This window comes from Drosophila teissieri, chromosome 3R, assembly GCF_016746235.2.
Source record: "Drosophila teissieri strain GT53w chromosome 3R, Prin_Dtei_1.1, whole genome shotgun sequence".
Lineage (NCBI taxonomy): Eukaryota > Metazoa > Arthropoda > Insecta > Diptera > Drosophilidae > Drosophila > Drosophila teissieri.
This window is the reverse complement of record NC_053032.1, coordinates 27,820,148-27,846,579: the sequence shown is the minus strand read 5'-3', so window position 1 is coordinate 27,846,579 and position 26,432 is coordinate 27,820,148. Positions and strand designations below refer to the sequence as shown.

The 26,432-nt window shown below is 46.2% G+C and overlaps 9 protein-coding genes across 12 annotated transcripts in view; 4 read left to right on the top strand and 5 right to left on the bottom strand.

Annotated features, from left to right (window-relative positions):
- LOC122619350 (RNA-binding protein Nova-1) overlaps positions 1 to 8,165 on the bottom strand; it is a 37,038-nt gene extending 28,873 nt beyond the window's left edge. Inside the window, exon 1 of one of the 3 annotated variants that reach the window (XM_043796226.1) lies at positions 7,598 to 8,165. Coding sequence is in view for 1 of the 3 variants with exons in the window: in XM_043796230.1 (XP_043652165.1) it covers positions 7,598 to 7,619 (22 nt within the window). In the remaining 2 variants the exon portion in view is untranslated. The remainder of the gene's footprint in view (positions 1 to 7,597) is intronic. The other 2 variants (XM_043796228.1, XM_043796230.1) reach the window with 2 other exon arrangements.
- Positions 8,166 to 10,541: 2,376 nt separating this feature from the next.
- On the bottom strand, positions 10,542 to 15,279 carry LOC122620936 (alpha-mannosidase 2). 2 transcript variants are annotated; one of them, XM_043798623.1, is made up of 5 exons: positions 15,054 to 15,279; positions 14,471 to 15,000; positions 12,669 to 14,141; positions 11,312 to 12,374; positions 10,542 to 11,195 (listed from the first exon to the last, which is right to left on the bottom strand). In XM_043798623.1, exons 1-5 carry the CDS (start codon positions 15,165 to 15,167, stop codon positions 11,046 to 11,048), a joined length of 3,330 nt encoding a protein of 1,109 aa, XP_043654558.1. In that variant the 5' UTR covers positions 15,168 to 15,279; the 3' UTR covers positions 10,542 to 11,045. The 2 variants fall into 2 exon arrangements, with proteins under 2 accessions (XP_043654558.1, XP_043654559.1); XM_043798624.1 differs by having other exon boundaries at positions 14,471 to 14,997.
- Positions 15,280 to 15,859: 580 nt separating this feature from the next.
- LOC122620937 (two pore potassium channel protein sup-9) lies at positions 15,860 to 17,541 on the top strand. The gene is made up of 5 exons (XM_043798626.1): positions 15,860 to 15,989; positions 16,048 to 16,203; positions 16,276 to 16,337; positions 16,391 to 16,791; positions 16,846 to 17,541. Exons 1-5 carry the CDS (start codon positions 15,860 to 15,862, stop codon positions 17,117 to 17,119), a joined length of 1,023 nt encoding a protein of 340 aa, XP_043654561.1. The 3' UTR covers positions 17,120 to 17,541.
- Positions 17,542 to 17,635: 94 nt separating this feature from the next.
- Positions 17,636 to 19,455, top strand: LOC122621842 (tubulin beta-2 chain). The gene is made up of 2 exons (XM_043799832.1): positions 17,636 to 18,219; positions 18,280 to 19,455. Exons 1-2 carry the CDS (start codon positions 17,827 to 17,829, stop codon positions 19,225 to 19,227), a joined length of 1,341 nt encoding a protein of 446 aa, XP_043655767.1. The 5' UTR covers positions 17,636 to 17,826; the 3' UTR covers positions 19,228 to 19,455.
- Positions 19,438 to 20,068, top strand: LOC122621843. Its single transcript, XM_043799833.1, has 2 exons — positions 19,438 to 19,479; positions 19,590 to 20,068. The coding sequence occupies exon 2, from the start codon at positions 19,612 to 19,614 to the stop codon at positions 19,915 to 19,917; it is 306 nt and encodes a 101-aa protein (XP_043655768.1). The 5' UTR covers positions 19,438 to 19,479; positions 19,590 to 19,611; the 3' UTR covers positions 19,918 to 20,068.
- LOC122621841 (LMBR1 domain-containing protein 2 homolog) lies at positions 19,908 to 22,971 on the bottom strand. Its single transcript, XM_043799831.1, has 3 exons — positions 22,657 to 22,971; positions 20,730 to 22,055; positions 19,908 to 20,666 (listed from the first exon to the last, which is right to left on the bottom strand). Exons 1-3 carry the CDS (start codon positions 22,825 to 22,827, stop codon positions 20,079 to 20,081), a joined length of 2,085 nt encoding a protein of 694 aa, XP_043655766.1. The 5' UTR covers positions 22,828 to 22,971; the 3' UTR covers positions 19,908 to 20,078.
- LOC122621844 (BBSome-interacting protein 1) lies at positions 22,835 to 23,395 on the bottom strand. Its single transcript, XM_043799834.1, has one exon. It carries the CDS (start codon positions 23,206 to 23,208, stop codon positions 22,981 to 22,983), a length of 228 nt encoding a protein of 75 aa, XP_043655769.1. The 5' UTR covers positions 23,209 to 23,395; the 3' UTR covers positions 22,835 to 22,980.
- Positions 23,396 to 23,588: 193 nt separating this feature from the next.
- On the top strand, positions 23,589 to 25,241 carry LOC122622679. Its single transcript, XM_043801324.1, has 2 exons — positions 23,589 to 24,941; positions 25,028 to 25,241. The coding sequence occupies exons 1-2, from the start codon at positions 23,745 to 23,747 to the stop codon at positions 25,166 to 25,168; spliced, it is 1,338 nt and encodes a 445-aa protein (XP_043657259.1). The 5' UTR covers positions 23,589 to 23,744; the 3' UTR covers positions 25,169 to 25,241.
- Positions 25,199 to 26,396, bottom strand: LOC122622680 (omega-amidase NIT2). Its single transcript, XM_043801326.1, has 2 exons — positions 26,219 to 26,396; positions 25,199 to 26,163 (listed from the first exon to the last, which is right to left on the bottom strand). Exons 1-2 carry the CDS (start codon positions 26,235 to 26,237, stop codon positions 25,331 to 25,333), a joined length of 852 nt encoding a protein of 283 aa, XP_043657261.1. The 5' UTR covers positions 26,238 to 26,396; the 3' UTR covers positions 25,199 to 25,330.
- Between the last annotated feature and the right edge of the window lie 36 nt (positions 26,397 to 26,432).

Genomic DNA, 26,432 nt, shown 5'->3' with positions numbered 1-26,432 from the left:
CACGCCGAGGAAAATGTTGAAAAGTTGATGTACCCACAAAGTAGTTGAGTAATGGCCTCGAGAACGGAGAATAAAAGGGGGTGTGCGATCGCCTACGACAAGTTGAGATCCCAAGTGGTGACTCATTCGAGAACCGAACCTGTTTGAATCGTGACTAAATTCTGGATTTCAAAATGCCAAGCTCAAAGTTGCCAACTTAGCGTGGTTTTGTAGCCGTAATGAGTGTACCCAATGTCACTTGTCATAGGGATGCAATCCAAGTGATACGTGTTCATCGTTCATCGATCAGCAATGGTGTCATCAGATAAAACGATATGTCACTCAATTCGCTTGATTGTTCACATGTCCAGCCTTATAAGACATACATATCTGTTTGATGTAATCTATGGACAATGGACAAGTCCTTTAGAAATAAATCCCCTAATCATGCCGGGCAACTCTTTGCTCAAATCAAAGCCGCCGTGGAGCCAACCGAGCGCACACCGAACAATTGCCCCAAATTCATAATTGCAGGCAGCCCAAATGGGTTGACAACAGCACACAGTGGGCCAGGGCAAAGGTATACGACTGTGCACGTATATATGTATATGTATATGTATATGTAGAGGAATCGGGGCAGGAGAACATCCACCCGGAAAGCACCGAAAAATGGGGCAGCTAAAATAAAATCAAATGAACAATGGTGCAGGCTAAGTGCGGATAACTGGCGAGTGTGGGTCAGCCTGCCAGTTGATAACCGTCCGGATTCCGAACTCCGGAGTCACTGGGCTTTTTTGTTACGCCCAGGCTCTCAACGGTAAGGATAAGTAGGGGGCGTGGCACTCGGATGGTGGGGCTTAGCATTAGCGGAAGTTGACAAAGGAGGCGAAATGAAGGCAACATCGACACGAATGCAAATACAACAAAAGCGCAAATGTCATAAGCCATAAAGGAGGCAGGAAATGAGGGGGAAGGTAAGGGGGTTTCGAGAAGGAGCACAACTCCTTGTAGCCAGACTTTATTATGAGAGCACAGCACAGGACTTTAAAGCCGCCGGCAAGGACATTTGCTGGCGAAAAGGTAAACACGACGCATATTTAACCAACTGGCAAATGTGAATGAGGACGCCGCGGATGAGAGGCTGATGTGAACTGAAAGCTGAATGCCTGCAAGGGAAAAACACAGGCGGATACGGGGCAGCAGGTCGTCGGAGTGGGTGGAAGTGGGAAGAAGTGGGAGGAAGTGGGCGAGGTGCGACCTCATTGACTTTGGCGGCACGTTTTCGGATGAGTCGACTTGGCTGTCGTCTTCTGTCAAATGAGCTTTCGCCCCTATGTTTGCTTCTGTCCAGTAGTTTTCGGTGCGTTTATCCCACTCGTCAAATATATAAAATGGGGCAAAACTTTTGCCTTGCCGCATATGTAATATGTAAGCGGCGAGAGGCGAGAGGCAGGCGTACAATTATTGGTTCTTGCGCTGCTTGTTCTTCCTGTTGCCCGTCGCATGCCACATGAAAAATGAAAGCGAAAATCAATAACGAGGCACGCGATACGAAAAGCCCGCCCACTGACCCCCAGGATGCGGATCGAAAAAGGGACCAACGGACAGGGAACCATCGGAGGTGGTATGTATATCCAGGAAAAAAAGGGTTTCCCATTGTTGGCCAACAAACATCAGCAGGACAACATCAGTTGTCTGTGCAAGCTGGCAAAGTAACCGAGTGCCATGGCACTGGAACGAGTGTTTGCCGTGAGTGTCGTTGGCGCCTGGAAAACACCCGCCAGGAAGCCCCCACACCCCCCCGCCCCACCAGTTCCTCCTCCAGCGTCTTGCCTTTGTGCGCATAATTTATGCTCATTGCGAGCCAGACCCCCCAGCCCCAAAAGCCCACATCTCATACCCCAGAGCAACCATCAAGGCAACCCATATTTGCTGGGTTTTTACGAGCCACATTTTTTAAGGGTAGCTTCAGGATGTCACTGAGCTTGCCACTCATGCTGCACGGAAAGAAAAACAAATGGAACAATGATCAAAATAAAGGTTACTGTTCTTAGATAATAAATAAAAATTCTAAGAAATTACTAGTTACTCAGGAGCGATTATGTTTATACGAAGCTATTAATTGAAAGTAGTTCGCCTGAAATTTTGTAATACAAGACGTCCCTATACTCGTCCTCGTCCTCTCTGAGAACTTCAAGGGTATTAAATCTTCGAGCACTTGAGTGCTCGCCAGCTTTTAGCCGAGTGAAGTAAGCTGCTTTGGATTTTGGCTTTGGATTTCGTTGACTCGGCTCAGAGTTCCCTCTTTTGTTTAGCCCATATATGATATGTACGCGTTCATGATGTGTGCGGCGTGTGTTTGTTATAAATATCAGACGAGAACGCCTATTTGTGTCGAGTCAACAGAAAATCAGGAAGGAGTTAAAGCTGGAGGAAGCACAGCTGGTGGTTTTTTTTTTTGTATGTTTTTTTTAGCCGCTTGTTGGTTTCTGCGGCGGCTGGCAGCCAGCGTAATTATAATTATTAATGAGTACAGCAAATGAAATTAGAATTTCACATTAGCGCTGATTATGTGCGTTGCATAATGGAGTCGCCACCACGTTGCGTATACGCAGCGTGTTCCGGGCCCAGCGCTGCCACCATTAAATGCAGCAGCCATCGCCTGTCTAAAAATATGAATTTATTCAGTTCTTCACCTTTATATTTATGAAAAAATGCATATAAATATATACAGTCGTCTGTGCACCCAGAATGCGAATGGCATGGCCATACGAGTAGTATAGCATACTCCAAAAATGCTGCGCTTTTCCCCATGGCTTCTTTCATTTTTTCCTCTCGTGTTTTCTGTGTGAAATTTTCGTGGCATAAATGGGTGAAGGTTAAGCAACGTAATATGGCCAAATATAAATACAACAAACTATGGATGGCTACGGGCCCTATGGGAGCGTACATACATTCATTGCATATGTATGTTGGAGAGCAAAAAAAAAAGCAAGAAAAAGACGAGCACACACATCCAATTCATCCAAGGTGGGGAAAATATGCAACGGGCAAGAGCCCCAATGCTGAGCCAAGCGAAATCCGCAGAGAGACATGAACGGTACGGCGAATGCCGGGGCTTCCCATGAAAACAAAATCAAAAGCTCACAATTAGGCCAAGAGACAGCAGCAACAACAACAGCCACCACCACAGACAGACATGCAGCTAGTGTGCGAGTGTATCTGTGTGTGTGTGTGTGTGGGTCTATATGTAAATTACTTGGGGGCAGCGAAGCCAAACTGCGAAACTATGTCGCTAGGTCGAACGTCAATACGGTTTGGGGGTTTGGGGGAGAAAAAAGGGGCCAGTAGCCGAAGTAGCAGCACCAACACCAGCACCAGCGATTCCAATCAAATCGAATTCGTGTTTGCAGGTGCCTCAGCCAAGGTGCGTCTATGAATTATCCATAAATAAAGGCGAAGGCAGTCAAATGGCAACACGACAGCCAGGCAGCAATGGCAACAACAACAGCAACAGCCACAGCAAAAGCAACAGAAACAACGGCCACAAGAGCCTAACTCAAACACAAAGAACTTATGGCAAGTCGAAGTAAACAAGTGAGCAGGTCGATGGGCGGATTCTCCATGCTCGATTCCCCACCTTAACCAATTCAAAATTCCTCCCCCGGGTCCTCATCCTCGTCCTCAGGCATGCTCAAGTGCTCTGACCTGGTGCTGCTACTTGGTTGGTTGCCTGGATGGCGGCCATAAACGTGCCAATGGTTTCGCCATCTAATAAAGCACTTTCGGTGAAATTGGAAAATCGAAACAATCCTCGCATAATTAATGCCCCAAATGCAGAAATGTTAGGACAAGATACTTAGCTTGATTAATCTGATTGCATGGGCAATCTATCATATGACAGATAGAGCTGCATGTGTACTTAACTTACTGTACCTATAGCAATTCGATGAGTTCAAAGTTTTTTCACATCTCTTTGAAAATTGACAAAAATAATTTAAGGAAAATATCTATATATAGAAGATCTGGTTTCTTGGCCGCGAGTCAACGACAGCATCTGTGATTACTTTTTCATTTTCAATATGGCACAAGTCAAAGTGAAATATTAAATCAAATTACTTGACAACCCTAGCTGACAATGAAACAAATATTTGTCGTTGTGCTTTATTTCTGGCGTTTTAATTAAAAATTGCCCCAGTTGTCGGCGAGCCAGGCGACAGTTTTTGTACGACTGCTACTGCACTTGGCCAGGCCAACAACGGTTTTCAGTTTTCAGTTTTCAGTTTGCAGCTAGGGCAGAAGAAATGGCAGAAGCTCTTTTGGCAGCCAGAATGGCCGAAACAGAGATAGCTGCAGCGTGGCAGAAAGAGAGCGGAGTAAGAGACGGCGACAAACAGCGTCCCAATTTAGCCAGAATCGATGCTGGCAGGCGAAATTGTAATTCATTCGGCCCTTTCCACCCTTTAAACCTATTTGTGCATATGTTGCAGCTACAGCAGCAGCAGCAGCAGCAGCACGGCGGCAACATGAAGCAGAACCAGAGATGGTAAGGATATCAGTTTGATTACCTAAGACAGAGTCATTGGATTGGTGTAGCCACCGTAAAAGATGTGCGAATTCTTCAGAGTCGTCTTTAGAATTGTAAGTTCTAATGTAAAACTTTACCCACAAGTTCTGTTCTCTTGCCTAGGTTTGCCTAGGTTTTCTAGTATCTGGGTGGCAAAAGTGCCTGGGTGAATAAATAACAACTTGCTGCAAGTCCGCCTTGATACTACGCATCCCTGGCGACGACAACACGGTTTCGCTTGAGGAATGCACCTCGTTCTGCTATCCTCACCTGCAGCAATGTATATACATACATACATGCCGTCTCTTTCTTCGCCCTATTTGCCTCTCTTTCGGCGATTCCGATTATGGCTATTATGTATTTCGGTTGGCAGCAAATTCTTCTAGATTATTGCTTATTGTTATTGCTTAGCCCACCTTTGTTTTCACTTATTGCTGATTCTTGTTTCTGGCTGTTTTTGTTTTTGGTTTTGGTTTTTTGTTTGCCTCGCTCATTTTGCTGGCCACAAATTTTGTTACGTCACTTTGGCAGCGAGTTTTCATTAACAGAAATTCAATTGAACGAAGAAGCCGGAGCAAAAGTACATGCATTTTTTCCATTATTACAAATGCAAGTAATTTGTTATGGCAGCTTTTTTGTTTTCATTCGATGACGCGCTGTGAACTTGAACGGCATCAAAGTCGATGGATGGGTAATTGTAATTGCTATTCGCCGCTTGCCGTTTGTTGTTTCATTTTTATACTGCGGAGGCTCACCTCCAATGGCTTTCAATTGATGCAGCCAATTAATTGAGGCGGCAATTACCGCCTAGTCGATAGTCTGCGAAGCGATATCCACGGGCATTGCTTGCAATTAAAAATTCGTTGAATATTTATGGACATGGCGCGGCAAGGTCGTTGGGTTGAAGGGGGGCAGGGGGGATCTTTCCAGGTGGATTAGAGATTATCGAAAGTTAAACAACAGGTCAAACCCCATTAGCTTTATTAATAACAGGAATAATTGGAAACCTAACGAGGCACTCAGTTTCGCAGAAGAGTATTCAGATTGGGCTATAAAAAGTGTCATTAAATTGCCTTGAGCTTCAATTCAAGTTATCATTACCATTCTACGTCAATGGGTATAAAAAAAAATACAAAAAAAAGAACGAATATAAATAGCATATTGTCAATTTTTAAAATCCAAGATGGTGTCAAGCCGGAACTAGTCGCATGACGCAGACTGTATAAGAATGTGGCTTCTATAGAGTATACATGCCATTAAATGGGAACCCCCGTTAATGCCAAACGAAACTTGAGATAGAACACTCCGAAATATAAGAAGTTGTTTGGCCGGCAGCTTCCATATGGAAAACTTGTGGTGACCACAAATTCAACCCCCAGAAATTACTGCGTCGCGGTGCTCTGATCCTCAAGTGATTCATTCATTCAACTTATTCATTCAACCATTTATTACGAACGCAATTTCGGAGGCTTAGAATTTCCCAGAACAGTGCTCGCACTTTAGTTTACCGCCGAGTTTGCAGTTTTGCACTTCAGTTTTAGTTTCAGTTCCAGGAGTGGAAGGGGGTACGAAGGGAAGGGGGGCCCTAATCGACTCCAAAATGGGGCTCGGACTCTCGGCTTATTAGCCGAGCCGAGAGAGTCTCCGGGTCGAAATCACCGCCGTAACCATTACGGCAAATAGGTTAACAGCAGTTTCGTGCCTTTTGCATGAACACACGGCCCTCTGCGACTGTGTGTGTGTGAGTGTGTGCGAGTGTGGGTAAGTGTGTGTGTGTGTGTGCTTGTTTACATAAACCTTTTCTCGTTTCGTTTTGGCTTAATTTTTCCCAGTTATTTTGTGTCCCCCTGCACACTTTGCACCGAGAAAAAAGGATCTCATATTTGGAGATCAATAACTATTTACGATTAATAAAATTTTCATTTAAATCGATTTTAGGTTTAAGTTTAAAGATCAAAGATTAAACAGCCGTTATACGTGCTTTTTAGAGTGACCTAATTTTCAGCATGCTGCGTGCACACTGCACTTTTTGATTGAACTCAGCTTGGATCAGCTGATGGAACATATTACTTTAGAAGCTGAACACGACCCACTATTATTTCTCTCAGTGCAGTGCACCTCCTCCTTCTCCACCTCCTTTCTCCGTTTCTGTTTTCTGTAGTTTTGCCAGTGGTGCAGCAACAGCAGCAACAGCAGCCGTAGCAGCAGTTTAACCCACATACGAGCTGCTGCCCCACCAAATTGCGCAACGGGGGCGTCCAAATGGGGGGCGTGGTAAAGGGGGGTGTGAGAGAGGTCGGCGGTGTGAATGCAAATGAAACGAAACGACAGACAAGCGGACAATTTAATGCCTATTTGCATTTAACAGCAGCTGGGGAGAAAAAAAACTAGAATCAAGTGTCGGGTTAGGCGGCTATGAAACGAGCAAATTGATGAGCAGATAAACGTAAAGGGCGTGGGAGAGGGAGGGTGGGCAGGGGGAAGGTGGAGATGAGCTACAACTTTGATTAGCATGCCAGATGCAGATGGAGAGAGCGAAACGAGAGATGGGGAAGGAAAAAACAGAGAGAGATCGGCCAATCAGTAGTACATATTCATACCCATGTAGGAATAGTAGGAATTAAAGGCATTCGCATTCCGCGTAAATATGCTCCAAAGCAATTTCATTCGATTGCGCAAAAGGGGAAAAGTTTAATGTTTAAACACAGTCGAAATTCAGCAAATTTTAATCTTGCCATCATACGCTAAATAAGTATTTACTTAGCTATTTCAATGAGTCAACCAAAGATTTGAATTTAAATCATTCAACAAGGAATAAACGTTTAAATAAAAGCGAATAAATTTAGGCATGTTTCCCCTTTCATTCAAAGTTTGAATACGGATGCTTTCAATGTGAAAGATACAAATTGCTGTAGATAATAAAAAAAAGTAAAAGGAATTTCCCGTTCTGAATTAGAGAGAATTCTGACTGCAGAGAAGCACAACTTGTACCTGGCTTATGCTAAACTAAGCTTAATCCAAGATCTTATGACTAGTTTGAAATATATTCACCTTTCTGCAAGGAGTCGTGCATTCAGCTGCAATTAATTGAGTGTGGGTATAGATAAGAACAACTATATATGGTACTTTAAGCGCTGACTGGCTTACTCAGTACACGGCTTTACGAATTTGTTTTAAACTTTTTACTTTTTTACTTTTACTTTTTACTCGTTATTCGCCTTTTTCTTTGCTTTTTTTCTTCTTAGTTATTTGCGTAATTCAATTATTCAATTATTGTTTCATTTGGAGACGCGACAGTGGTTTTTGCTGTTGTTGTTGTAGTGGATCCTGAATTGATTCTGTTACTTTATTGTGGGTTTTTACATTTCGGGCTAAGCTGCTTTTGTTGTTGCTGTTGTTGTTGTTGCTCGCGTTTTGATTTATAACAATTACACACACAGGCACACTCTGATTAGATTTGCATACAAATATTACCGAAGCGAAGCGCAAAGTTTTTAAATATATATATTTTGAAAATATTTAGCGCCTGCTTTGGCTTCCCCTTTTGCGCTGCTTCATCCGTCTTTGCCTTTTCCGTTTTTCCGTTCAGTTTTCGTGCGCGTCTTTGTCTCAGCGTGCTTTTTTTGATTCTAACGACAAGTTTGCGTTTGCTTTTGCTGCGAGCAGCTGAAAATTAAACATTTTTCCACTCTCTCGCTGCGCTCTCTCTCGCTCTCTGGCGCTCTTTTGTATCTGTGTGACACGTACACGTGCCCGTCCGATCACATTTCTATCTAACATTCGGACTCGATGAATCTCTGTGTGTATGTGTGTGTGCGTGCGTGTTTTCTTTGTCCGCTTTGCATTTTCTACATTGATTTTTAAATTCGAATGCGGGAAAACTGCTTCTGCCTCTGCTACGCTCTCGCGCTCTCTTCGCACTGGGCTTTCCTCTCTCTCGCGTTTCGCTTATTAGGGCACTAGGTTTTTCATGCAAACGTTGGAAAATTGCTGCACGTTCCTGCACACAAACACACGCAAGAAAGCAGCAGCAGCAGCAGCGACAACTTTTGCATTTCCTCCTGCGCCAAAAAACTCAAAGCTTGAAAAATAATACTATATCTCGCCTTGAACGAATTGAACTTCTATCGCACGTTTGCCATTCAAAATGTTTTTATGACATAATAATTGAGCAATGCCGTCCGTATGTTCGTATGAAAAGAGCTCGAATCTTTAGATGGAGCGAGAAATAAAAGGGGGCAGTCTTAGAATAACGAGAAAAACTCGTTGTTCGAAGCGAGCAAACGAAAAACATTTAAATAAATATATAAATTATGTATACGCGCTGTGTGCGTTGCGTTTTATCAGCGAAAGAGCATGAGAGGGACGGTGCGAGAGAGGGAGAGAGAGCTAAAGCTTCACACAGATACAAATTGGCAGCACGCTGGTGTGCGTGAGCTGCTGCTTTGACACACTTTTATGTGACGTCGTTAATTTCGTTTTTTTTTTGGTGTTCTCGTTCTGGTTCTGCTGCTCTTTTCCACATTCTTTTATTCCCTCCTCTTTCAAGGAGCTTTGCTTTTGAACATTTCATAGGAATGGTGAGAAGCAGATAGGTTGGAAATTCAAACACATGTTTGTCCGTTTTCTATTTTCCTTATCCAATCAGACGTTTGCGTTCCAGTTGGCTTTTCGTTTTCAGGTGTTAATTGAATTTGTATTTCAATTTCTGTTGCCTCCGCCACCGCCTGCTCCTCCTTCTCTTCCTCTTCTTCTACCAGTATTTATGTAACCAGCATGAGCGAGCGAAAGAGAGAGATGGAGAGAGAGCACATGCCACGGCATAGATACTTTTTTTTGGCATTGAAACAAAACGTAGTTCACAAAAAGCACACGCACACCAGCACACGACACGCGCACACAGATACACGCCACGAAAAAAAGAACTTAGAACAAGAACAACTCAAGAACGCAGCTTAGACACACACACGCACGCACACATTCGTACTTGATTTAATTTAATTAAATTCCAGTCCGCCTCAAAACAACAACAACAACAACTAGAGCTGCAGTTACTCTGTGATTTAAGCGACACTGTGTTTTTTTTCATTTGATTCGATTTAGTTGGAATTTATTCCTCGTAATTGTTTTGAACCACTTTTGTTTAGATGCCTTGTTTTTGTTGCAGAACTTGACAAGCAAACACACAGGCAGCAACAAACATATAAACAAACTCACTGGCGACCACGATGATCTGAATCTGACGCTCTGACTCTGTGACTGAATCCAACTGAACTGAAATGCGGATTCAAAACTTGAAAACAGCGAGCTGGCTGAGATTTCTGTTTCTGTATAGAAAAATTCCGATGGTCGTCGTTGAAGAGAGAGAGAGAGAGAGAGAGAGAGCGCGAGAGCATCTCACAGATACAAATACAAATTCGGATTCCGATTCGGATTCGGTTTTGCTTTCGTTGCTCGTTTCGGATTTTGAAGAGAGCGCACTGCGCAGCGTTTCTCTCCAAAACAACCACTTTACGCTCAATCCGGATTTCCATTTCCATTGTGCATTTTCCAATTGCCTCCTCGCTCTCAGTATCTCTATCTCTGTAGGTCATTCTGGCAATAACAGTACCCCGCACTGGAGCTGATAAGATTGCACTCTGTTTTTCAACCACTAAAACTATAACTCATGATTATGGCTTTAATTTGTCGCCTCAAAAGCCCGTTTCATAATGCACAGTCCACATTAACTCGATATGATCAACAGTTTACTAATATTAGAAGTATAGCTTCTGCATAGATTAAAACATATTAAAAAAAATGGATTCAACATTATTTTTTTTGGTTTCTTGAGATAATTTATAAGAATTAATATTGCTATTAAACAAAATCACTTTTGGTTTTTATAACTTAACTAAAAGACGATCTAACTAAATCTGAATTATTATGGAAATCCTTTTCACTTTGCAATAAAAACACAATCGTTATGTTTTTAGTTTAGAATAGCACGTAAAAGTCGATTCTAAATGAGACTCAATTTTATTCAATTTGTAAAAAACAAACGTCGAGATTAATATCATTTCAGTTGCAGTTGCGTCATTAACACTAAGCCTACTTTACAGTTAAACGTTAGTTATAGTTACGATTCATTGTTATAGGCAATGCCCCATTGGGGATATCGAATACAGACATGTATTGCTTGCTGTGGGACTGGATGGATATCACAAAAAACGTAAAAACCTAGGGGAAACAGAGTAAAACGTGTAGTTACATGGGGGGTGCGAATAATACACCGCTGCGTCATAGGATTGAATTTCCAAACCCTCGTGTGGAAGCTTGAATAAATAAATGATACGTAGTATGGATTACGCATTACGTCTTTCGGTGCAGTCAGTGCTTGAGTCGAACATTAAACGAAGATTGCCTGTATTGCAGTGGATTAGCGTCCGAGATTCATAGATTGGGATTTGGTCGCTTGGCTTCAGATTCTTTTTTCATCCTTTGCGTGAACACGTTGCGATCAGCTTGAGTGACTGCTCACATAAGCGGCGGTTTCCATGGGGCACACTTCCGGTGCCACCATGCCATCCAAGTGCTCCAAATGTTGTAGGAAGGTCAGCGTCGTGCGCTCGCATCTTGCCACATTCGGCAGTAGGTGGCACACATCCAGCTGGGAAATGAATAGCGACGAACAATTAATAATTAGTTAATTCCTTATAAAATACTTAGTAATTCTACTAGCTTTTATATTAATATATAAAACTACCAATAATCTTCACAGCTTACCTTCTGTGCGTGCTCCTCTGTATTGCCGCATTGCATCAGATTGGTGCGGTGTAGAACATAGCCCACTCGCTGGGTTTTGGCGGAGCTCTTGGTTAAGCGTCGCATCACCGACACATCGAGATCCTCACGAGCCGAAGGATGGTCACCGCCAAACTGTCCCTGTGCCCCGATCCACTCATTTTCAGCGAATATAAACTTGTCCAGCGGGTCCAGCAGTGACTGTGAAGCCTTGTGAGCGGCACTGGTCAAATATCCGGCAGGATGAAGCTCTGACGGTCGAGCACAGTTGTTAATCTTCTCCAGCACCAGGCGATAAATATGCAGCACCGGCCTGTTGTCCAAAACACCCTGTCCCAGGCCGCGTTCATCGTCATTGGCCAGACGTCGATCCTGCATAATCTCCAGCTCACCCGAAGCCAGGGAAGATCCACCCAGCGGTTGACCCGTGAGAAGAGTGAGTCGCATATTGGCGTCCTCGATGAACATGCCAGAGGGTATGGGATAATAGTTGGCCTGCAAAGGTAGTTTGTCCAAACGCCGTCTCTTGATGAATTGCAGTCCATTGAGATCCGTGTAGAAGATGTCGCCACTGTCGATATGAGTCTCCAAGCGCATCACGATCTCCGTGTTGTCCAGTGAGCCAATGTCCACTAGATTGCGTATCTCAGGTGCTCCACCGCGCATTATCGTCTGGTGCACCACACTCGGAAGTCCCACGCTTACGGACGACTCTAATTTGCCCTGGGTCACCAGGACCACCGGTTGACCTAGCTCGACTGGCGAGGCTGGTCCATTGGGCAGAAACAGATAGGCACCGGATCTGTCGCCATGCGATCGAACGCCATACTTGAGGAACTTGAAATGCACCGGCACGTGCGGGCTATCTTGGGTGAGCTGGATGGACTTAAGGAGGCCCTGCTCCGAAAATGCCAGAGTGGGTCCGTTACCAACCCTCAATGAGATCTCTCGAGGATCGCCAAACTTCACATCTTCCGGGTACAGACCCAATGGTACGGAAGTCGGGTTTTTACGGAGCAAGAGATTCGATGCGTACGAGGTGTGTCTGTAAGTAACATTGAAATGCTTATTGAAAAAAACTAAATAAAAGCTCAAAGACAATGAAGGCAACTGGTAAATTAGCTATAACACTGAAACACACTTAAGGAGTGTACATAGTTATCAATAGTTACAATCCGACAATAGTGATTGAATGATTTAAGGAAAGATTCAAGGGAAACGTGTAAAGAAACGACATATGTACGAGTCAAATAGTTTTAACAAATTATCGAACAATACTTGAAGTACGGTAAGGATTGTTAGGATTTGAGGAATGGATAATGTTTCAACTGTTACTCACTCTGGCTTGGAATCGGAAATGGTTAACACGTAGGTGGCCAGACCCATGGGCGGCACCCGAGCCTTGAAGATGATGCGGTACTTGGTGGTGGAGCCTTGTGGGTGAATAGTCTTGGTGAGTGTGTCGTGGTGCCAGCTCCACACGGGAGACACCTGTGCCTCCACCGGGTTGTTCGCCAAGTCGGTAACACTTACAAACGGACTGGATACGTAAAAGCCCCCCAGTTGCTCCCGCCAGTGGGGCAGGGTGTTGTGCATCACCACATGCTTGGAGGGCAGTATATCCTCGCCCAATATTATGGTAGTTCGACTGTCCTCCACACCAGATCCAGGCCAGCGGGAGTCGTCCAGCGTAAAGTAAGAGAAACTGAAGTCCGGACTGTAGATGGATGGCTTTGTCAGCAGACGGTACACCGACTGTTGCATTACCATTTGACAGGCTTTCAAAGCTTCCTGCATGCGTTGCTCGTAGTCGACGACCACGTGCGTCTTGGCAGTGCCTGTTATACCGTCGTGGTGCTGGAACAATGACAATTCCCTGCGCGCCTGCTCCAGGCGCTCCTCGATGCGGGCCATGCCGTCCCAGGAGTGCCAAGCCGAGAGCATTTCTGCTGCACGTACATAGTGCATAAGGACGCGGTCCATGCGCTTGTGATACGGGCGAGATGTGTAGTAGCCACTCCAATAGTTATCCGATCGATCGGCATATGTGAAAAAGTCACCGCTTAGCGTGGGAAACTCGGCTTGCCCTGCCCTTTCCGCCTGGTGCACTGCATCGAAATATTCCTGTAGAGTGCCGAACTGCGCCTGGACATTGAAGTGCGCCTGGCTGTTGATGTGTTCGAACAGTCTTTCGTAGTTCACGCGCTGCACATCCCACTCGGTGTTCTGCTTGAAGCGGAAGTCGTCGCCCAACGGTATCAGCAGTACGTTCGTGCGATACAGCTCAGCCTTTTTCTTCCACTGATCAACCAGCAGATCTGAGCGAGCTGCCACATTTTGATCAGTGATTGCACGCGGTGGCGCCTTCCACGGGCAGCTCAAACCGAAGGCGCCCATTCGTTTGAAATCGAACTGGCAACACACCTTGGGATCTGGACCACAAGTGTGAGGAATATCGTACGAGTAGAAAGGCATCATGTGGGTGAAAAGAGCTGTGTCCCCTTTGTTGTCCCAGATTTGGCGCCAAAGGAACTCAAGCTGGCGCTGTTGGGCCAGTTCCTTCTTCACCGAATAGTGCGTCCTCTGAATAAGCAAATTCTTAAAGCCACTCTTCTGCAGAATGTACGGCATAGTGGGACTGTGTCCGAAGGGATCGATGGCCCAGGAGGCAGTGGGTGTAACATTCATGAATTGCTTCAGCCAGGTTTGGCCTTCTGTCAGCTGCAGCAGTACGTTTCTCCAGTGGGAGTTGGCCTCGTCCGGCATTACCCATCCTCCAGTCACAAATTCCAACTGTCCATTCTTCACAATGCTGCAAATATGTAAATAATTTATTATTTTTAGGATAAGAACTGAATATTCGTAGACCTTGAAGCTGTTAAGCTTATCACTTCCTATTACTGCTTTGGGCTATAAATATTAAGTAGATATACATACACAACGCTGTTTCGTAAAACAAGCAGCTCGTGTCAATGCAGTTTGTTTATCTAAACAGTTTCAGCGCAATAACGTAGTAATTGCTGCACAAAACAACTGTGTAAAGTTTAAAGCATACAAAAGCGAAAATGCTTTGCACTTTGTTTTGTGGATAAACTACCGGGTTTCATAATTGTATTATTATTATATAGGATGCATGCTTACGACTTCATTTGCAGTTTTTTGTTCTCGCCCAAATCGTGATAGAACCGAGCAAAGTAGGAGATCTCCGCCCAGATGAACTTCATCTCAGGATTTTCATGCAGATGCCTGAGAGCATTGGATAGGATGTGCTTGGTGTCGTGTTGATAGTAGTCCTCGAACGTCTGAATCCATCCAGGATCGTTGTGCGAGTGCGGCACCACGAAGACTTTCAGCTTGTGATGGGCGTTGTACTTTAAGGGATCGTACTTAATGTTCCAGCCCTGTTTCCACACGCCTCCATCGATGTCCTTAAAGGACATGCGATCGTATAGCTCCAGCATCTGTACGTCCACATTGGGCACGTCCTGGACCACATCTTGGCAGTGTCCTGGCCTCGGAGAGCGAGCCACTTTGTGTGGAGGTCTTATTGGATCGTCACGGTTGGATGTTTTGGCCAGACGCGCCCTAAGATTCCGCATCTCCTCCCCGTGCTCCTGCAAACCATTTTCCAGCTCCTGCAGCTTGTTCTCTATGTTCTCATAGTTGGGCTGCTAAAATAAAGAACTTAATATACATTCGAATTGATTTAATAGCATTTATTTACCTTTATTTGGGTGGCTGCCGGCGCCGCAAAGTTGAGGATTATGTACAGGCTGAGGAAAACCAGCAGGCAACCGGAGCAAATTACCAAAGCGAAGCGCCGACGTATTCGCAACATTTTCCGGTTAATTAAGCATGGAAACGTCGACGTCAGAGACTCAGCAGCCAACTGCAATAATCCAAACGTTTGGAACTTGCGTGGTTTTTTTTAGCATAAACAAATCAGAGCTGGCGATATGTTTACTTTTCCCGAAAATCGATAGTCTGTTAAGTTATCGGCGCTGCAAACTCTGCGAAATTTTAAATGGTAAAAAGGGCTTAGAAAAACCAAAATCACTAAAGTAATAAAATGAAATTTTATTAAAAATTGATTTTTTGTGTATATGAGTCCTTTTTATAAAAATGAAGATGCATATGTTATCTTGGCATTATAGCATTTAAGCTGTTAACAGAGTTAAGATCCTGCCAAGTGGCAACGCCATCAAACTCTGTTGCTTCTGTTGTGATGAACTAACGGTAATATCTCAATCCTTTTGAGATTAACGGTCCATGCAATTTAAGTAGTTGATAAAAGAAAAATACTTAAATGTTTAAAGAATGCTAAACATTGTCAAAATTATTGTGCCATTTGTTATTGAGCCGTTGTAGTCGAAATCAACAATTTTTGGCGGATGCTGTGTGTTTGTTTTGCTGACAACTATCGATTTTGTCAGACGCAGCATCTTTAACTGAATAAAAAAGGCGCGTTGTGCACAGAATTTAATTAATCATAGATAGTAGAGATACTATTTGAGATTGAAAAAGGGATTTATGATGAAGAGACAGAATGTCCGAACCCTTTCCCTGGTGGTATGCACTTTTACCTATCTTTTAATTGGAGCTGCAGTCTTCGACTCCCTGGAGTCCCCAACGGAGGCCAAAAGATGGGATTTCCTACAGAGTAAGAATGTAAATATTTTTCTGTTTTTATAGTAATAAAGTTATTTCATCAATTTTAGCCGTCAAAAACAACTTTGTTAGAAAGTACAATGTGACTGACGAGGATTTCCGTGTGATGGAAATCGTCATTATTGAAAATAAGCCCCACAAGGCCGGACCTCAGTGGAAATTTGCTGGAGCTTTCTACTTCAGCACGGTTGTACTGGCTATGATAGGTAATTTAATTAAATATGTTTACTTTGTAGTTGTTATTCATAATCATACTGTAAATAATTCATTTATTTCAGGATATGGACATTCCACGCCAGTCACAATTCCGGGAAAAGCCTTTTGTATGGGCTATGCTATGGTAAGTAAACGTGCAATCCCAAATTTCAGTCTTATAAAGATATCCCCTTATAGGTGGGCATCCCTCTGGGTCTGGTGATGTTCCAGTCGATCGGAGAACGTCTCAATAAGTTCGCATCTGTGATTATAAGGCGGGCAAAGAGAGCCAGTGGAGCTCGTTGTACGGATGCCACCGAGATGAACCTCATGTTGGCCACCGGAATGCTCTCCTCCATTATAATCACGACTGGAGCTGCAGTATTTTCCCGATACGAGGGATGGAGCTACTTCGATAGCTTCTACTATTGCTTCGTCACCTTGACGACAATTGGCTTCGGCGATTATGTGGCATTGCAGAACGATCAAGCTCTTACTAATAAGCCTGGTTATGTGGCACTGAGCTTGGTCTTCATCCTGTTCGGCTTGGCCGTGGTGGCCGCCAGTATTAATCTGCTGGTGCTTCGCTTCATGACCATGTAAGTGGGTTTCTAGTGCAGGAAATATCTAATTTAATGGATTTCGATCTGCAGGCAAGCGGAGGATGCCAAGAGAGATGAGCAGGATGCTCAGAACCTGGCCGGAAATGCCCAGCCGGTGACCTTCGATGATGAGTCCACGTACAACATGCATGGCAAGCTGCTGGAGAACAACTACACCACGGAGAACGATGAGACCGCCTCTCTGTGTTCCTGCACCTGCATGGGTGGCACAAGGTGCCTGAATCATGAGCAGTTCGTGGATCCGGACTTCCAGCCCACCGACATCATCGAGAGCACCTTGTGCCTGAAGCGAGCCTCCGTCTGATATCCGTACAGCCAGCTGTGGGACTCCTCCTTGTAGGAGCCAGAGCCAATGGATCAGCAAATCGTAGTTACAATCCTGTAGAGACCCAGCCGCCGCCAAAATTTGGTTGTTAGACGAACCTTCCCTACGTAGATTTTACACAAGGATGGGTCGATTATATTTGGAGTTTGGAGGGCAAGGTCAAAAGACTTTAAAAGGCGCTTTTTGCAGAAGGAACAGTCGACCCATCCCATTATACACCCATATACCCATTTACAAAGGAGAAAACTCCACAACATCCATGTCAATATCAATCGTATCATCTGGTCGTTGGCCTTGGAATCCTCTATTGGTTCTAGGGCAACGCCAAATCCATCCCATCTCGAATTTTAGCCGTATATTCGATTATCTAAGTACTATTAAAGTTTTTGCTCAAAACCAAAGAACTGAGTTTTCTGAAATTAGAGAATGTGAAATGTGTCAAAGTCCCGAATCGTAGTAGCCCATCTCGGAACATTCCGTGCAGTAATCCCAACCAGGCTCAGTCCACCTCAGTATCAGCTAGCACGTACACGACTAAAATATAAACCTGAAAAATTATACGTTTAAATATTCAGTCTTTCGCCGCTTTCTGCCCCCAACTCAGACTGAATTTGAAGTTCGGTGTTTTTTTTCTACCATTTTTTCGTTGTGAAAAAGGAACCATTGATCCTTGACAGCTAGCCAAGATGCGTGAAATTGTGCACATCCAGGCCGGTCAATGCGGCAACCAGATCGGTGGTAAATTCTGGGAGGTAATCTCGGATGAGCACTGCATAGATGCCACTGGAACGTACTATGGCGACAGTGATCTTCAGCTGGAGCGCATCAATGTGTACTACAATGAGGCCACCGGTGCCAAGTATGTGCCGCGTGCCATCCTTGTGGACCTGGAGCCCGGCACCATGGATTCCGTTCGTTCCGGCGCCTTTGGTCAGATCTTCCGGCCGGACAACTTTGTCTTTGGCCAGTCGGGGGCAGGCAACAACTGGGCCAAGGGTCATTACACAGAGGGTGCTGAACTGGTGGACTCGGTCTTGGATGTGGTGCGAAAGGAGTCTGAGGGCTGCGATTGCCTTCAGGTAAGTTGCATCACTGAGCCGATTAAAAATCAATCTATACTCTATACTTGTATCCCACAGGGCTTCCAGCTGACCCACTCGCTGGGTGGCGGCACTGGCTCCGGCATGGGAACCCTGCTGATCTCGAAGATCCGCGAGGAGTACCCCGACCGCATCATGAACACCTTCTCGGTGGTGCCCTCGCCCAAGGTGTCCGATACGGTGGTGGAGCCCTACAATGCCACCCTAAGTGTGCACCAGCTGGTGGAGAACACGGATGAGACGTACTGCATCGACAACGAGGCGTTGTATGACATCTGCTTCCGCACACTGAAGCTGACCACGCCCACCTATGGGGACCTCAACCATCTGGTTTCGGCCACAATGTCTGGCGTTACGACCTGCCTGCGTTTCCCTGGCCAGCTGAACGCCGATCTTCGCAAGCTGGCCGTGAACATGGTGCCCTTCCCCCGGCTGCACTTCTTCATGCCCGGTTTCGCACCGCTGACCTCGCGAGGATCGCAGCAGTACCGAGCTCTGACCGTTCCGGAGTTGACCCAGCAGATGTTCGATGCCAAGAACATGATGGCCGCCTGCGATCCGCGACATGGTCGCTATCTAACCGTCGCCGCCATCTTCCGTGGCCGCATGTCCATGAAGGAGGTGGACGAACAGATGCTGAACATCCAGAACAAGAACAGCAGCTTCTTTGTGGAATGGATCCCGAACAATTGCAAGACGGCGGTGTGCGATATTCCACCCAGGGGTCTGAAGATGTCGGCCACCTTCATTGGCAACTCTACCGCCATTCAGGAGCTATTCAAACGGGTGTCGGAGCAGTTCACCGCCATGTTCAGGAGGAAGGCTTTCCTGCATTGGTACACCGGCGAGGGAATGGACGAAATGGAGTTCACAGAGGCCGAGAGCAACATGAACGACTTGGTATCGGAGTATCAGCAGTACCAGGAGGCCACAGCCGACGAGGAGGGCGAATTCGATGAGGACGAAGAGGGTGGCGGCGATGAATAGGGAGTAGCTATCCACCCAAGATCACACTGAACACGGAACACACCCATGGGAACCCATCAAGGAGCACAATACACTGAATCTTTGGGCCTAAACAATGTCCCTCAAGGCCCGTCGATTGTACATATTTTACCAATTCACACATACAAAAAAGTCCACCTTTGTTAAGCTCCTGTTGCAATTGCTGTGAATTCTAGGTTAACAAATAAATGTTGATTTCTAAGCCGATAACCAGTTGCATGTTGTATATAAAAGGTATAATATACATATAGGTATTCTCTATTGAAGAATATGGTTGACAATCTTTTTTAAGATTGTCACTTAACATTGCCTTACTAAACTGACAGGATCCCAAATTTTTCCAGTCATTGAAGTCAAGACGGCAAAATGTATTCTCCGACGACTCCGGTTACCTCACGCAGTGGCTATCTGCGTGGTCGCAAGCGCATAAACCCGCATCCCATATCGCAGCTGCGTAAGAAACCGATGTCGAAAAACGACGAAAAGATTGAAAATGTGGATCCAGAAGACTCTAGCATCGATCTGAAAAGTTCCCACTACTCAAAGGGGGCGGACACGTCGACGGAATTGGAATCGCAAGGTACTAGCACGGATAGTGGTCTGGAAACTAGCCAGGACATCGGCAACGAATCGCACTATTCCCTTCGCAAGGCGGCTAAGGATCCTTTCTAGTGGTTTATTCAACTGAATGGTGTACATAGGTGTGAAGGAACAGCAGCAGCAGTGGCATCGGGAAATACTTAAGCACGAGCGAAACATTAATACTACGGAACATTGCGGGCATTGAGATACTCGGTAACGAATTGAAATAAAGAGATATCCATATTTGTTGTCTAGACATCGTCGAAAAGTCCTCGAGGGGGCGGGCCGACAATTCGACCATCTGTCTCCGTCTCGTAGTCCGGGTCTCGGAATCCCACCTGAACCTGGGTGCTCACACCGAACCGGTCGTTGATCTCCTCCGACAGGGAGCGCGGTACGCCCAGTGCGGAGGAAGAAGCCACCGCCGCATAGTCAAAGCTGCTGTCACCATCGCGAAGCAGCCCGTCGGCGGGCGTGCGACTACTGGCCAGCCCACCGGGTCCTCCACTCCGGTATTTGCTTAAGTAATCGCTGCCCAGAACCTGATCGGTTCGGTTAAAGTCACGCCTCCTGGCCATCGCCTCCTCGGCTCGCTGGCGCCGGCGCTTTTCCCGCGCTATCAGATCCTTTCCCTCCTGCACCAGCTCGGTGGCGATCGTTTCGTTCTGCAGAAACTGCTGGAAGCCAAGGGCATTCAGGGCCCGACTGCCGAGGCTAAACCAAGTGGCCAGACAGAAGGCCAGCATACACATTGGGAAGTAGATATTGAAGCCGTTCGAGATGATCCCAATAACGTCCATGTGGCCCATGATCTGTGTGTAGACCGTCTCCATAATGCGCTAAGAAATAGTTTATATAGTTTATACATGTTATAGTGTTTGCAAACAAATTGTTATACTCACATTGGGAATGATGTGTGTGTCCATATGGATGAGACCCAGGAAGTTTAGGCACATGGGTGGCGTCAGACGGCAGAGCAGCATGCCGCTGAAGATCAGACTGTGCTCGTTGGTCTGGTGATGCGGTGCCAGATAGTACAGATTGAGGAAGCGTATCCTCAAGATCGTCGAGTAAGTGCAGTAGAAGAAGTAGCAGAGAACAACCATAGAGAAGACTTCAATAGTAAAGAAGTCGTAGCTCTCCTTGGCCACGTAGATAACGTTGGCGAAAATGGAAAGCACAGGGTGGCGACTGAAGAAGGTTAGCTCGCTCCACACCACCATGGCCGACATGGTGGCGGTCAGAACGCACATGGTCTTGAGAAACGGGGCCTTCAGCAGGCACTCCCAGTACCACTGCAGAGTGGCGCTGTAGCAGATCCGCTCCAGCTGCGTGCGCTGGCGCGGAAACTCCGATTTAAAGCGCCGGTCCGATGAGTGTATATTCTTGGCCACATCCTCTAGATGCAGCACTGTCTGCACCTGCACGCTCCATAGTGCTTCGGTGCGCTGCAATGTTTGCAGGGATTTGATTACTTGCTTATGAATGCGAACCAGCGCCTTTTCGGAAGGCAAGATAGTTGAGCTCGTGGCACCCATGCCGCTGCCACCCGTGCGCGCAAAGTTTCGGCTCGCCCGCTCTTGCAGCTCAATGGGAACTTTGCGCAGAATGGTCTCCAGGCAGGGGCGCAGCTCGTGATTGTTGGGTATGACCCGACTAAGGCCTTGCAGGGACTCCAGGATGTCATCCACATGCTCCTCGGCCTCAGCCTTCTCAGTGCTCAGTTTGGCCGCCTTAAAGTAGGCGTATTGCAGTGCGAATCCCGGCTTGGCGTTGTTCCACAGTGACCGAGGTACCTCCACCAGAGCGTATCCCAGTAACAGGATGAGCAGGAACAATCCCCATGTGTTCGAAGCTGACGAGGCAATTGCCTTTAGCTTTTGCCAATCCAGAGACTCTCCTTTGACGGCTATATAGATGAGTAGTACGCCACAGATGAACAGGTAGGAACCGTAGTAGATGGCATTCTCTATCAGTGCCGATTTCAGTTTTCCCTTGACGGTGAAGTCGCCCGCCTTGAGGTACGACTGCATCAGCGGCATGATCAACCACGTGAGGAACTGCGAGCTCCAGTAAATAATGCGCCAGAGGTTGGGAAACACTGATGCAGGTACCATGCCCCACGGCTCCTGGCACTGCGGCGGCGGAGCCACAGTGGCGGCCGACGTGTTGGTCACATTTGGGGCTGGCGTGGGTCGGTGCTCCTCCACGCACTGGCGGTAAAGGGTCTGGAATGGAAGGTATAAAATTGATTGTTAATTGTTATTAGCTTTTATTATAGGAGTCGATAACCAAATAAGCCATAAAAACAACCAAATTGTATTTCTATGATCGAATTGGGTTTTTTGTTGTCTAGCTGCAGCAGTGATTCATTTATAGATAAGAAATTCCAGACCAAATGTATGTATGTTTACAATTTGATGAGTGTCTGTGAAGCTTTAGATAAAAAATTAATTAATTCCTGAATTAAGAAACAATAGAATGCGGTTTGTTAAAAAATTACTAAAGTTTCGCATGAACAACAATACAAGGAAATGCAACAAACTGTGTTTCTATGGAAATGGAAGTTTGAGGGACCCTTTTTTGTGTTAAAAACGTGTCTCTAAATATCTATAATTTCTGTGCTTTCACAAAATCAAAAGTTTTTATCCTTTCTACTACAAGGACATACAAAACCACAACATATGGCAGAAAAGACGACAGCATTGGCACGTATTAAAGTAAGACCAACATTCGCTTATACAAAATCTTATGGACTTGAATAAATATTTAGTTGTTGTTGGTTGTATACGATGGCAAATGGTTTAAGAGCTCCACATCCCGACTCACCGATGTCACGTCCAGCGGAATGGTGAATACAATCAGGAAGGAGAAGCACCAGGCGGTCAGCACGGACAGAGTGACCAGGATGTGCTGACGTGGTATGTTTCCGTAGCGGTACAGCGAGATGCTGGCCAGGAATAGGGCGGCGACGATGCCAAAGCTCAGTAGGTAGGCCATGCTGACTAGTGCTTATTCTAATCCCAATCCAGGTGCCGATCTACTCAGTCCTTGTGCTTTTCAGTGATTCTCCTTGTGTGTGCTTGTGGTGCGCGTGTGTGTGTGGTGTGTGTGCTTATGACGACTGTGTTCTTGCGTTTGAGGAGGACTGGTTCATAGCGAGCCTGTGGGCTCCGTGGACTTCTGCTGCTGGCGCTTCTTCTGCAATTGGCGAGCGGTGTCCCGATGCATTTCCTCCAGGCGTTCCAGCGCCTGCGTCTTCAGCGGCATCAGATGCGGCCGGCAGAAAAGCAGCTCCGTTTTGTGCTCGAAAAACAATTTTCCGGTTGTGGGCTCAATCAGATCGATTTTCTGCAGCACCTCCGCCTCCACTGAGGACATCCTTTGGCGCACCGCGGGCGGGCGAGGGGCGTGGCTGGGCGGGTGGTGGTGATAGGTGGCGTTAGTGGTATCTTCGCTACGCCGGCACCAGTTCACCCTTTCTTCGTCGTGTTTATTTGTTTTTTTTTCTCGGTCAATCAAATCAATCGACTTTATCAAAAAGTGTGGACGTGTGCGTGGGTGGACCAATCAGCACTGCTAAAGCAAGTGTAGCGTGCATTTTGGTATTGACATGCTCTGGTCACACTGCGCTTAGGTGCTCTGTTGGAAATTTACCAATATTTGTGGGTAGGGGAGCATTTCAAAAGCAAAATACATTTCCATTTAATAAATCTTAAGTCTAACAATTTACTAAGCTCTTAAAGTTGTACAATCGTAGCTAGTTACAAAAAATGTAGGTATTTACCAACACTGCAAATAACAAACTTCTTTACAGGAGTTGGCAGCCCTCGGCCATTGTTTTTGTTTTGCTGGCACAGCCAGACAAATTCTTAAACTAGAAAAATTTAGTTTCGCCTTGCAAAGGTTGCCAAAAAATGGAAGCGACTGAAAGCGCGATGCCAGGAACGGAAAAATCCCCGGCTTGTCGCACCAGTGGCGATGGCATGGAGCAGCCGCAAAACAGTGGAGCAGCCAAAACAGAAAGTGAAGTCCCAGCGAGTGCTGATGTGGACACCAAGGTGAAGAGGCCCCAATTGTCGCGGAAGGACAGCTCCGTTGTCCAGGAGGCTGTCATGGACAGAAAGGCTTCAACCAGCAGTGGCCACGCCTCCAATCTGCCCCTTCCCGGCTTGCACACCCTTTACAGACGCCCCGAGATCGTTACCCGCAGTTTGGCGCCAGTTGTGCCCAAGGGAGAGCTGGTCCAGATGCGGCCAAGACTGGTCACCAGTGCGGACTCGCTGCCCGAGCATAAGAAAACCAAGGCCCCCAAGTTTGTGCCCTTCGAACCATATCCGGGTGCCGTGAATCCGATGATCTCTGAGCCAACGAGTAAACACAAAATCCATCGGGACAAGAACAATCTGGACATTGCAGTGCTGGTTGATCAGGTGTCCACCCTGCGCACCCAGGAATTGGATACTGAGCCGTCGGATATTAAGGATCTAGACACAGCCAGCGGTCAGGAGCTAATCTCACTTAAGCAGGAGCTGGCCAAGATGCGCGAGGAACGCAATTACTTTCAAGCCCAGTATAAGTTTCAAACGCAGGTGAACAGCGAGCTGAAGAGCCTGCTGGTGGCCTCCGTGGGCGAGGATTTGCAGACACGGGTTAATCTGCTCACAGAGGACAAACTGCAACTGGCTAGAGCTCTGCTGGACACTGCCAACAATTTGACCACCCACACCGAGCAGATTGAGTTCCTGGCCGGCCAGTGTGAAGTCTGGCGATCCAAGTTCCTCGCCAGCAGCGTTATGGTTGAGGAGTTAGCCCGCTGGAAAGCCGATCTCACCCAGAAGAATCAGCTATTGAACGAGTCAACGAAACAACTGTTACATGCCACCCACCAGATCCGTGAAATTCAGCTGGATATGCTAAAGCAACTGAAGTTCCTGGCCAAGATTCGATTCCTCAACCTGCCCGCCACCGATGTAATCAGCCTGAGTGCCGAAAACTTGAATATCCTACAGCGCATGGTGCTGCACACTGGCGTGGGCATTCCCGAGGAGACACTAAAGCTGTCCAGCGCCAGCACAAGTCCACTTTGCGAGGCGGAGAAGTACGCAGTTAGGGTAAGTGCATCATTAGATAAAGTGATTTAATGGTATTGTGAGCATAGCAATGGTATTGTTAATGGTACACCTTATTTCTCTTCCAGGCCTTGGAATTCATTAGTCAGCCCTTGATGGCCACCGACGAAGCCATACGAGCTCTTTTCGACCAGGCCCAGCGGCCCCACTACGTGCAATCAGCTGCATCTGAGGCAGCTCCTAGCGATAATCAACTAGATAAAGCTTAATAGTTTGTGGTGATTAAGCAATGTTACATGTGTGTAGGTCTAATAAATTTTATATACAATCAAATAACATAAATGCACAGCTTTAAAGGTGGTTAAAACAAAAGATTCTTGAATTTTCAAAAAGAGTCTTTGACCTTGTTACGCAACCTTTGTTAAGACCCCCTATTTGGACTTCTTTTCGGTGGCATACAGATCTAGACGTCGCTGTCCAAAGACGGGAATCTGCTGACGCACTTGCTCGACCTCGGAAAAGTCTATATCGGCCACCACGGTGTCCTCGCCTTCACTGGCACTCTGCTGCACCTTGGCCCAGGGATTCACCACCATGGAATGGCCATAGGCCACATACTCGGCGTTTGTATCACGGGCCGGCGATGTAGTGACCACAAACAGTTGGTTATCGTTGGCACGGGATCGCTGCAGTAGCTCCCAGTGAAGTGGACCCGTGGTCATGTTGAATGCAGCCGGATAGATGATCATCTCGCAGCCTGCGTTGCGGTAGAGCCTGGCCATCTCCTCGAATCGGATGTCGTAGCAGATGCCGATGCCAATCTTGTGTCCATCTATGTCGATAATGGTAAAATCATTGCCAGCGGTCAGCGTTTCCGACTCCTTGAAGCGAATGCCACCCTTGACATCAATATCAAAGAGATGCATCTTGCGGTGCTTGGCCACTAGGTCACCAGTGGGTGACCATACCGTGCATGTGTTGTAGATGGCATCGTCTTCGCCCAGTTCCGGTATCGTACCGCCCACGATATACACCTGGTGCTTCCTGGCCAGACTGGAGAGTTGCTGCGAGGTGTAGCCATCGGGAATGGTCTCGGAGTACTCCCGGAAGTACTTGGTGCCGTAGGGAGCATTGAAGCACTCCGGCAGAGTGATCAATCGAGGCTTGTGCTCCTTGACCGCCGCCTCGATTTTGCTGGCGGCATTTTGGACATTGGCCACCTTGTCCTTGGAACCCTTCAGTTGCAGTAGCGCCAAACGCATGACTATTAAATTATAAATATTGAAGTGGAAAGGTTTTGAATTTTGAGAATAACTTACTGTTGCTGGCTTTGCTCATATTGCTGCAATTAGATGTTATCTTTTTGCGATTTGATAACAGATTCCACCGCAAACAAAACAACAACAGGTTATTGCAGCGGCGTAGGAGAAGGGATCTGAATGAAGGAAACGTATGATTACACGTTTTATGAACAATACAGCTATTTAATTGAAAACAAATTATGTTTATTAATATTTTATATTTAGGGATATG